The 12,652-nt window shown below is 47.1% G+C and overlaps 1 protein-coding gene across 2 annotated transcripts in view; it reads right to left on the bottom strand.

The window, feature by feature from the left end:
• The window catches only part of PHC2 (polyhomeotic homolog 2), a 49,302-nt gene that overhangs the window by 12,394 nt on the left and 24,256 nt on the right, over positions 1–12,652 (bottom strand). For both annotated transcript variants that reach the window (XM_044278577.1, XM_044278578.1), the window contains exons 8-9: positions 5,564–5,844; positions 1,837–1,948 (exon numbers count right to left, since the gene is read on the bottom strand). In XM_044278577.1, coding sequence (XP_044134512.1) covers positions 1,837–1,948; positions 5,564–5,844 — 393 coding nt within the window. The remainder of the gene's footprint in view (positions 1–1,836; positions 1,949–5,563; positions 5,845–12,652) is intronic.

Raw genomic sequence — 12,652 nt, 5'->3', positions numbered from 1 at the left:
AAATGTCAATGTGACAATATTTTGTTGCACGGGTGTTTTTGTGCTTCGACACTTGGGGGTATCAGCCCTTGACACACGGATTGCGGTAGGTGCGACTAATTTATAACGAGACGCTATCATAGATGAGGTCCATTCTCTGCCAGCACAAAAAGGGAGACAAAGACTGGCATAAAAAGCTGGTCTTTGTAAATGACCCCAATTGTAGCCAAGATGGAGCCACTGAACAGATCTGTGCCATACACAAGCAGAGCTGCATTGTAAAGCATGGCATTCAAGAATCAGCCTGATGAGACTGGCAGTGATTGTCAGACCACCACATGCTCCAACAGACAATATAGCTGTGCTGGAGCCTTAGATCACAGTTGTGTTGTAATGGAGAAGAGCTGCGGTGTGAAGCATGTGGTCAAGGAAGCAGCCTGAGGAGACAGAAGGTGGATTTCAGACTTTGGCAGCCTCCAACAGACAATGCAACAGAGATGGAGCCACTCACGGGAGCTGTGCACTGGGGGAGCAGAGCTGCAGTATGTGCTGGAGCCTGTGATCAGAGCTGTGCTCTAATAGAGCAGAGCTGCGGTGTAAAGCATGTGGTCAGGGAGGCAGCTTGATGAGACTACAGCCTCCAATAGTCTTCGATTATAGGCGTGTTGTAAAGGAGCAGTGCTGCGGTGTAATGGTGAATTTCAGACTACGGCAGCCTCTAAGAGATAGTGCAACAGAGATGTGCGCTAGTGGAGCAAATATGCAGTGTAAAGCATGGGGGCTACAAAATCAGCAGGTAGGTGCCACCCATAGGCCAGGGGCTTAGATCTCAGGTAAGAGGAGCAAGAAACATCCTTAGTCCTCATGCACACAGCCATTGCCTGGCCGTGGTCGTATGACATGACATGTTCTATTTTTTTACGGTGCGAACGGATCACGGACCCATTCAAGTTGAATGGGTCTCGATCCGTCCTGGCCGCAGCCTGTGCATTGGGGACGCAAATTGCGGTCTCCATTGCACGGAACGGCCGTGTGCATGAGGCCTTACCGTGGGGGGCCGGTAGGTGGGGAGGGATGGAGGCACATTAGTGGACAGGAATAGCTCATCTATATGCCAGTGATTTCATACATGATAGCAGCAGCACATGGAGGACGACCATGTCCCCTGTGCCTGATTATTATTTCATGAGAGCGCGCTCTGCGGCCGCGGTCTAAGTGCAGGGGGGGGGGGGAGAGGAATCGCTCGCCGTATAATGTGCCCTCTCCACCTGCTCCTGCTTTTAGCTGCACTGCTCTTCCGCTGAATGACATGGCTCCCACCTCAACCATAAAGACCTGGTTGTAGAAGGGACCGTGCAAACAGCTCCACAGATCTCAGCTTCCTGCAGTGTGACATGAGGGGAGTTCAGCCTTTCCATTAGAATCACCGGATTCATCCGGAGACGACTTGTGTTTTAGATATAAGAGGGAGATGCTGTCATCGGGACAATCTATCTCTAGCAACCAAGTTGTCAGAACAAAGCTGGATTGTCAGCAGAGAGCGGCGGCCGGGTGGCAATCTCTTCCCTGCCTAGTCAGTCCTCTGCTCAGACTGCCATGTTTAAGGGCTTGTGCAGGATTAGACGGAAGGTATGATTTAGAAACAGCGCCCCTCCTGTCCATGGCTATGTCTGGTATTGCAGTTGAATACTAAAATACCAGAGACACCGTCAGGAAGGGGTGATTTTGTCGTACTACTCTTGGACCATACAATTCCAGTTTACTTAGGAGGAGGACCCCTTTATATGAGTGACAGGAGGAGCTAATGAGTCACCTACAGTTGTATGAATGTATGAGATAACTACTGGCAGCACTCACCGTGAGCCTGGTAACGGTCTGGGGCTCTGTTGATGGACACAGCGGCGGCATGGACTGGCACCTTCACCAGGGTCGGGCAATGTTTGTAGACGTTCGTTGCGGTCGGAGGAGTCTGCAAGACAAAGCATGTAAGAGAATAGCGTTAAGCACAAATATTCGAAAAGCGTATTTTTATCGCGAATATCGGCACTTCGAGAATTCACGAATATAGTGTTATATAGTCGTAATGATAAATATTGGTACACATCATCCCTCCCTTCTTCTAGCTTGTGGGCCAATGAGAAGGCTTTGTCACAGCGTGGCAACATCCCTAGCAACCAATAGAAAAGTTGCCTGCCCCTTACTATACAAGTTGCACGTATTGCGAAAAAATATGCGCATCATTAATTGCAGCGCGAATATATTGGAGCACTCTATCTGCATATAAAGCTATTGTAATGTTCTGCCGTGCCAACCATTTTCTCCAGTCTCAGGGAACGTATACCAGCTTGAAAAATGTAGCATAAGTGACACGCGCCGAAATTTAGCGCGCATTACGAGAATAATACATTGCCAATTTTCGCAATCAAGAATATAATCTTGAATATATGACGAATATTCTACAAAATAGTCCCTGCCGCTCATCACTATAAGAGAAGACTGCCATGTAAGTAAATATGTCACACAGCGCCCCCCACAGGGAGGAGACCTCACACTCAGTGTGCCTTCTAAGGCCTCTTTCACACGACCGTATGGCTTTTTCAGTGTTTTGCGGTCCTTTTTTCACGGATCCGTTGTTCCGTTTTTTGTTTCCGTTGTGTTTCCATTCCGTTTTTCCGTATGGCATATGCAGTAATTAGTCTGGGCATAAAAGTTTCAATAGATGGTTCCGCAAAAACGGAACGGATACGGATGCATTTCCGTATGTTTTTCTTTTTTTTGTGGACACATTGACTTGAATGGAGCCACGGAACGTGATTTGCAGGCAATAATAGGACATGTTCTATCTTTCAACAGAACGGAAAAACAGAAATAGGGAATGCATACAGAGTACATTCCGTTTTTTTTTTTTTTTTTTTCCGGAACTGTCGAAATGAATGGTTCCGTATACGGAATGCAAAAAACAGCACGTAAACGGGGGAAAAAAAACCGGTCGTGTAAAAGAGAATGGAGCGGCACAAGGGTAATGATCAGTCCCAAGTGACGCCGGCTGGATACACCGCCAGGTCATCGGAAGTTCCGCAACATTCTAACAGACTTTGTGCTTCAATTTCTTGCCATTTTCAAGACCTCGGCTTGCTGTCAGGAACTTACTTACATCCAGAGGCTTAAAGAGTTTATATAGTACTACTGCTTCTCACAGCTGAGGGCTCGTTACTATTTGTATGGGGGAGGAGAGCCATTTGTGCTCCTGCTGCGTTTAGCTCACAGAGGACTGACTGCACTGATACCTGGTAACAAATGCACAGCTGTGATAAGATGTACTAGTTCAGGAGTTCCACCTCTGGAAATATCAGTAAAAGGCCTCATGCACACGACCGTTGTGTGCATCCGTGGCCGTTGTGCCGTTTTCCGTTTTTTTTCGCGGACCCATTGACTTTCAATGGGTCCGTGGAAAAATCGGAAAATGCACCGTTTTGCAGCCGAGGCCGTGATCCGTGTATCCTGTCCGTCAAAAAAATATGACCTGTCCTATTTTTTTGACGGACAACGGTTCACGGACCCATTCAAGTCAATGGGTCCGTGAAAGAACACGGATGCACACAAGATTGGCATCCGTGTCCGTGATCCGTGGCCGTAGGTTGCTTTCATACAGACGGATCCGAAGATCCGTCTTCATAAAAGCTTTTTCAGAGGTGAGTTTTCACTTCGTGAAAACTCAGATCCGACAGTATATTCTAACACAGAGGCGTTCCCATGGTGATGGGGACGCTTCAGGTTAGAATATACTGAAAAACTGTGTACATGACTGCCCCCTGCTGCCTGGCAGGTGCTGCCAGGCAGCAGGGGGCAGACCCCCCCCCCCCCCTGTTTTTAACTCATTTGTGGCCAGTGCGGCCGCCCCCCCCCCCCTCCCTCCCCTGTAGTTAACTTCTTGGTAGCCAGCCCCCCCTCCCTCCCCTGTAGTTAACTAATTGGTGTCCAGTGGGCCCCCCCTCCGTCCGCTATAGATAACTCATTGGTGGCCAGTGGGCCCTCTCCCCTCCCTCCCCCTCCTAATTAAAATCGCCCCTATCATTGGTGGCAGTGGTGAGTACCGATCGGAGTCCCAGTGTAATCGCTGGGGCTCCGATCGGTAACCATGGCAACCGGGACACTACTGCAGTCCCGGTTGCCATGGTAGCTTAGCAATTTGTAGAAGCTTCATACTTACCTGAAGAGCAGCGATGTCTGTGACCGGCCGGGAGCTCCTCCTACTGGTAAGTGACAGGTCTGTGCTATAAGCAATGCGCCGCACAGACCTTTCACTTACCAGTAGGAGGAGCTCCCGGCCGGTCACAGACATCGCAGCTCTTCAGGTAAGTATGAAGCTTCTACAAATTGCTAAGCTACCATGGCAACGGGACTGCAGTAGCGTCCCGGTTGCCATGGTTACCGATCGGAGCCCCAGCGATTACACTGGGACTCCGATCGGTACTCACCACTGCCACCAATGATAGGGGCGATTTTAATTAGGAGGGGGAGGGAGGGGAGAGGGCCCACTTGCCACCAACGAGTTATCTACAGCGGAGGGAGGGGGGGGGGGGCCCACTGGCCACCAATGAGTTATCTATAGCGCACGGAGGGGGGGCCCACTGGCCACCAACGAGTTAACTACAGGGGAGGGAGGGGGGGCCCACTGGACACCAACGAGTTTACTACAGGGGAGGGAGGGGGGGGGCGGCCGCACAGGGGGGGGGGGGGGGGGGCGGCCGCACTGGCCACCAATGAGTTAACTACAGGGGAGGGAGGGGGGGCGGCCGCACTGGCCACCAATGAGTTAAAAACAGGGGGGGGGGGGGTCTGCCCCCTGCTGCCTGGCAGCACCTGCCAGGCAGCAGGGGGCAGTCATGTACACAGTTTTTCAGTATATTCTAACCTGAAGCGTCCCCATCACCATGGGAACGCCTCTGTGTTAGAATATACTGTCGGATCTGATTTTCACGATGTAGCTCATATCCGACAGTATATTCTAACATAGAGGCGTTCCCATGGTGATGGGGACGCTTCAAGTTAAAATATACCATCGGATTGGAGAAAACTCCAATCCGATGGTATAAAAGAACTCCAGACTTTACATTGAAAGTCAATGGGGACGGATCCGTTTGAAATGGCACCATATTGTGTCAACTTCAAACGGATCCGTCCCTATTGACTTGCATTGTAATTCAGGACGGATCCGTTTGGCTCCGCACGGCCAGGCGGACACCAAAACGACTTTTTTTTCATGTCCGTGGATCCTCCAAAAATCAAGGAAGACCCACGGACGAAAAAACGGTCACGGATCACGGACCCACGGACCCCGTTTTTGCGGACCGTGAAAAAAAACTGTCGTGTGCATGAGGCCAAAAAAGAATATTTCCATTCACTGACAGGAGATCTTATCTTAACTGAAAATGAAAAGTCTATTAGAAAGCTACAGCACTTTTTATTTCACAATGATGATGTTTTATTGACAGGGGATCATTCCCTCCGTCTTGCCAGAGGGCCGAGGTAGCTGTCCTATGTATAAATATTCCAGCATGCAGCCCTTCTGGTATTTACTCACCGAGCCCAGAGCAGCCGGGATCTGCAAGATGACCGCCGAGGTGACTGGGACAAGCTTGCGGGCTACGGTCACTTCTTGTCCTGCGAGGCTGGAGCACATTGACGGGCTCTGTCTGTGCCCATTGGTCTCGGCACATGTGGATGGCGGTTCCAGCGCTGCCAGGGATGTGATGGGTGGAGAGCCCAGATACTGGGCCGATGAGCTGACCTGGGTGAGGGGCAGTATCGGGCGAGGCTGAATATGCAGCGGCTTCTGTGGCTGTACGAGCTGCGGGGAGCAGGCTGCAGGGAAGCAGTACACATAAAGCAAATGTCCCTCCTGAGAGCGATCTATACTGCCTATTACCTATACTGTGCGCTGTCTACACTGCCCATTACCTATACTGTGCTCTGTCTACACTGCCCATTACCTATACTGTGTGCTGTCTATACTGCCTATTACCTATACTGTGCACTGTCTATACTGCCCTTTACCTATACTGTGTGCTGTCTATACTGCCCATTACCTATACTGTGCGCTGTCTACACTGCCCATTACCTATACTGTGCGCTCTCTATACTGCCCATTACCTATACTGTGCGCTCTCTATACTGCCCATTACCTATACCGTGCGCTGTCTATACTGCCCATTACCTATACTGTGCGCTGTCTATACTGCCTATTACCTATACTGTGCACTGTCTATACTGTGCGCTGTCTATACTGCCTATTACCTATACTGTGCACTGTCTATACTGCCTATTACCTATACTGTGCGCTGTCTATACTGCCCATTACCTATACTGTGCGCTCTCTATACTGCCCATTACCTATACTGTGCGCTCTCTATACTGCCCATTACCTATACTGTGTGCTGTCTATACTGCCCATTACCTATACTGTGCGCTGTCTACACTGCCCATTACCTATACTGTGCGCTGTCTATACTGCCCATTACCTATACTGTGCGCTGTCTACACTGCCCATTACCTATACTGTGCGCTGTCTACACTGCCCATTACCTATACTGTGCGCTGTCTACACTGCCCATTACCTATACTGTGCGCTGTCTATACTGCCCATTACCTATACTGTGCGCTGTCTACACTGCCCATTACCTATACTGTGCGCTGTCTACACTGCTCATTACCTATACTGTGCGCTGTCTACACTGCCCATTACCTATACTGTGCGCTGTCTACACTGCCCATTACCTATACTGTGCGCTGTCTATACTGCCCATTACCTATACTGTGCGCTGTCTACACTGCCCATTACCTATACTGTGCGCTGTCTATACTGCCCATTACCTATACTGTGCGCTGTCTACACTGCCCATTACTTATACTGTGCGCTGTCTATACTGCCCATTACCTATACTGTGCGCTGTCTACACTGCCCATTACCTATACTGTGCGCTGTCTACACTGCCCATTACCTATACTGTGCGCTGTCTATACTGCCCATTACCTATACTGTGCGCTGTCTATACTGCCCATTACCTATACTGTGCGCTGTCTACACTGCCCATTACCTATACTGTGCGCTGTCTACACTGCCCATTACCTATACTGTGCGCTGTCTACACTGCCCATTACCTATACTGTGCGCTGTCTATACTGCCCATTACCTATACTGTGCGCTGTCTATACTGCCCATTACCTATACTGTGCGCTGTCTATACTGCCCATTACCTATACTGTGCGCTGTCTATACTGCCCATTACCTATACTGTGCGCTGTCTACACTGCCCATTACCTATACTGTGCGCTGTCTATACTGCCCATTACCTATACTGTGCGCTGTCTATACTGCCCATTACCTATACTGTGCGCTGTCTATACTGCCCATTACCTATACTGTGCGCTGTCTATACTGCCCATTACCTATACTGTGCGCTGTCTATACTGCTCATTACCTATACTGTGCTCTATCTATACTGCCCATTACCTATACTGTGCGCTGTCTATACTGCCCATTACCTATACTGTGCGCTGTCTACACTGCTCATTACCTATACTGTGCTCTATCTATACTGCCCATTACCTATACTGTGCGCTGTCTATACTGCCCATTACCTATACTGTGCGCTGTCTACACTGCCCATTACCTATACTGTGCGCTGTCTACACTGCCCATTACCTATACTGTGCGCTGTCTATACTGCCCATTACCTATACTGTGCGCTGTCTACACTGCCCATTACCTATACTGTGCGCTGTCTACACTGCCCATTACCTATACTGTGCGCTGTCTACACTGCCCATTACCTATACTGTGCGCTGTCTACACTGCCCATTACCTATACTGTGCGCTGTCTACACTGCCCATTACCTATACTGTGCGCTGTCTATACTGCCGGACCCCATTGACTATAATGAGATGGGACGGGAATCCAGCAGCTCTCTGGCATATCAGCTGGAAGAAAGTTGCAGCACGCAATGTTTTTTCTCTGGCTGAATCCCGGCACATCCCATTATATAGTCAATGTGGTCCAGCTATGCCGGATCTGAAGAACTTGTTCTCTGCCATAACAGCCTGTTGGATTTCTTTGATGCACAGTATTGTATACTACTGTCTGCTCTGTACTGACCTGTATCTATGCTGCCTGCTCCTTTCTATACTGACTGCTGTCTATACTGCTTCCAAGTTGACAGACTGTTATCTAATTTTTATACCCATTTTCTATGACTGAACATTGAGGGTCAGAAATACGCCTATAACAGGTGTAATTCTGGCGTGGACGTGGCTTGGGAAGGGGGTGTCTCATTCATCATTTTCTACGCCTGTTTTAGGCGTAGAAAATGGTCTCAATTTAAGCCATCAAAGAAGCTGTCTTAGATTCAGACCGGCGCAGGATGCGCTGAAGTGTAGAGGCCGGTGCTTCTACATAGATTCGGCAGATCCACCGCCAGCGCAGGGGCTTTATTAAGACTGGCGTCTAAAACGATGGTCTTAATAAATGACCCCCATTATCTATACTGTCTGCCTTTATCTATCCTGACTCATGCTCCTATCTATCTATCTAGTAATATCCATCCGGATCACTATCTACTGTATTCTACCCGATCATATCTGTTCATACTGATTGCTAACTTGCCTGCCCCTAGCCATACTGACCACTATCTATGCTACCCGCTCCTATCCACACAGCTATACTGCCTGCTATCTATGAAGCCCATTATCTATACCAGTGATGGCGAACCTATGGCACGGGTGCCAGAGGCGGCACTCAGAGCCCTCCCTGTGGGCACCTGCACCAGTCTATGGTGTACAATATGCCTTAGACTTTTTCTGCCATTCATCAGCGCAGGCGCAATATGAACAGCACAGGCAGGGCACTGAATGTAGGCAGGCTATTATAGATAAATCATAAAGTACATAGAGGATATACTATATTGGACTGTAGTATTCAGGTTAAATTGCTTTGTTGGCACTTTGCAATAAATAAGTGGGTTTTGGGTTGCAGTTTGGGCACTCGGCCTTTAAAAGGTTCGTCATCACTGATCTATACTGTCTCCTCCCATCTATATAGTGTGGCCCATATCTATACAGTCCACTATCAATACTGCCTATGATCTATGCTGGCTGCTACTATACTTACTATTATGTATACTGCCTGCCATCTATAAAGCCCATTATCTACAGTGGAAGCTATCTATACTGTCTGGTCCCATCTATATATTCTGCTCATATATATATTATTTATTATTAAAGCGCTGCTCATGCCATGGCGCTGTACATATAAGGAGTGCACATACATAATGCAAAACAAATGCAACAAGCAAGGACAAATGAGTTACAAACTGGTAAAGAAGGGGCGAGGACCCTGCCCGCGAGGGCTTACAATCTACAGTATGTAAAGACCGCTATTACTACTGCCTACTCTATCTATACTGACCGCTGTCTATATATTCTGCCCCTATCTATAAAGACCGCTATCACTACTGCCCACTATATATACTGCCTACCCTATCTATACTGCCAGCAATCTATGTCTTCTCCCATCTATAGATGATGTCCCTATCTATACAGACCACTATATATACTGCCTACCCTATCTATACTGACAGCAATCTATGTCTTCTCCCATCTGTAGATGATGTCCCTATCTATACAGACCACTATATATACTGCCTACCCTATCTATACTGCCAGCAATCTATGTCTTCTCCCATCTATAGATGATGTCCCTATCTATACAGACCACTATATATACTGCCTACCCTATCTATACAGACCGTAAACTATACTTGCCGTTATCTATACAGCCTGCTGATCGCTGCGCAGGCAGTGGATGAGGATTGGATTACCACCAGTCTGACTATTTTAACACAATGACATCACTCTTATCACAGATCTGCCAGGCTACCATGGCACCCAGCAGCTGGGCAAGGACGGCGGGAGGACAGCAGATTTGCATTGCATTAAGAGTCTTTTGTGTTTTTTTTTTTTTTTCTTTCTTAGTTTTATATGAAAGCAAAGAGCCGTGTCTGCGCCTGAGGCGGTCCCCACAAGAACAGAGATGAGAGAGTGCGACAGAGAGGAGTCCGGGGCGAGAAGAACGCCAAGATCGTGTCTTCTCATCCGCTGTGTGTGTGTGTATATACAGGTCCTTCTCAAATAATTAGCATATTGTGATAAAATTCATTATTTTCTGTAATGTACTGATAAACATTAGACTTTCATATATTTTAGATTCATTACACACAACTGAAGTAGTTCAAGCCTTTTATTGTTTTAATATTGATGATTTTGGCATACAGCTCATGAAAACCCAAATTTCCTATCTCAAAAAATTAGCATATTTCATCCGACCAATAAAAGAAAAGTGTTTTTAATACAAAAAAAGTCAACCTTCAAATAATTATGTTCAGTTCTGCACTCAATACTTGGTCCGGAATCCTTTTGCAAAAATGACTGCTTCAATGCGGCGTGGCATGGAGGCAATCAGCCTGTGGCACTGCTGAGGTGTTATGGAGGCCCAGGAGGCTTCGATAGCGGCCTTAAGCTCATCCAGAGTGTTGGGTTTTGCGTCTCTCAACTTTCTCTTCCCAATATCCCCCAGATTCTCTATGGGGTTCAGGTCAGGAGAGTTGGCAGGCCAATAGAGCACAGTAATACCATGGTCGGTAAACCATTTACCAGTGGTTTTGGCACTGTGAGCAGGTGCCAGGTCGTGCTGAAAAATGAAATCTTCATCTCCATAAAGCTTTTCAGCAGATGGAAGCATGAAGTGCTCCAAAATCTCCTGATAGCTAGTTGCATTGACCCTGCCCTTGATAAAACACAGTGGACCAACACCAGCAGCTGACATGGCACCCCAGACCATCACTGTCTGTGGGTACTTGACACTGGACTTCAGGCATTTTGGCATTTCCCTCTCCCCAGTCTTCCTCCAGACTCTGGCACCTTGATTTCCGAATGACATGCAAAATTTGCTTTCATCCGAAAAAAGTACTTTGGACGACTGAGCAACAGTCCAGTGCTGCTTCTCTGTAGCCCAGGTCAGGCGCTTCTGCCGCTGTTTCTGGTTCAAAAGTAGCTTGACCTGGGGAATGCGGCACCTGTAGCCCATTTCCTGCACACGCCTGTGGATGTTTCTACTCCAGACTCAGTTCACTGCTTCCGCAGGTCCCCAAGGTCTGGAATCGGTCCTTCTCCACAATCTTCCTCAGGGTCCGGTCACCTCTTCTCGTTGTGCAGCGTTTTCTGCCACACTTTTTCCTTCCCACAGACTTCCCACTGAGGTGCCTTGATACAGCACTCTGGGAACAGCCTATTCGTTCAGAAATTTCTTTCTGTGTCTTACCCTCTTGCTTGAGGGTGTCAATGATGGCCTTCTGGACAGCAGTCAGGTCGGCAGTCTTACCCATGATTGCGGTTTTGAGTAATGAACCAGGCTGGGAGTTTTTAAAAGCCTCAGGAATATTTTGCAGGTGTTTAGAGTTAATTAGTTGATTCAGATGATTAGGTTAATAGCTCGTTTAGAGAACCTTTTCATGATATGCTAATTTTTTGAGATAGGAATTTTGGGTTTTCATGAGCTGTATGCCAAAATCATCAATATTAAAACAATAAAAGGCTTGAACTACTTCAGTTGGTGTGTAATGAATCTAAAATATATGAAAGTCTAATGTTTATCAGTACATTACAGAAAATAATGAACTTTATCACAATATGCTAATTTTTTGAGAAGGACCTGTATATATATATATATATCTTTTTCTCTTAAGAGTTTGCGAGCCCTTCAGGATTTCTGCATACACTTTACCTAAAACTACATCAGATTTTCACACAAGTTCTAAAAGTAGATAAAAATAACCACATCAATCAAATGAGCCAAAAATATGAGACTTTAAAATTTCTTTGTTGAGGAAAATGATCAAATATCACATGTGGTCCTCAGTAATTGGAATGGGGACATAACATTTTGTTAAAAATGTGAACACAGACGTTTAAAAAAAAACTAAAACGTTATATTATGCTGAAAAATTTGAAGAGTTCGCAAACATTTAAGCAGCAGTGGATATTTAAGAGCAGTAAGCGGTAAATGTATCTCATAGTCTTGTAATCGAGGTCGACCCGACATATTGTCCAGTAATAGAGGCTGACTCCTAATACTATACAGTCCGGTAGTAGAGGCTGACTCCTATACAGTCCGGTAGTAGAGACTGACTCCTAATACTATACAGTCCAGTAATAGAGGCTGACTCCTAATACTATACAGTCCAGTAGTAGAGGCTGACTCCTAATACTATACAGTCCAGTAGTAGAGGCTGACTCCTATACAGTCCAGTAGTAGAGACTGACTCCTAATACTATACAGTCCAGTAATAGAGGCTGACTCCTATAATATCCAGTAATAGAGGCTGACTCCTAATACTACACAGTCCAGTAGTAGAGGCTGGCCCCTATACAGTCCAGTAGTAGAAGCTGGCCCCTATACAGTCCAGTAGTAGAGGCTGGCCCCTATACAGTCCAGTAGTAGAGGCTGGCCCCTATACAGTCCAGTAGTAGAGGCTGGCCCCTATACAGTCCAGTAGTAGAGGCTGGCCCCTATACAGTCCAGTAGTAGAGGCTGGCCCCTATACAGTCCAGTAGTAGAGG

This window comes from Bufo gargarizans, chromosome 2, assembly GCF_014858855.1.
Source record: "Bufo gargarizans isolate SCDJY-AF-19 chromosome 2, ASM1485885v1, whole genome shotgun sequence".
In the NCBI taxonomy this organism is placed as follows: Eukaryota; Metazoa; Chordata; class Amphibia; order Anura; family Bufonidae; genus Bufo; species Bufo gargarizans.
The sequence above is the reverse complement of the archived record's forward strand: the minus strand, read 5'-3'. Positions and strand labels throughout refer to the sequence as shown.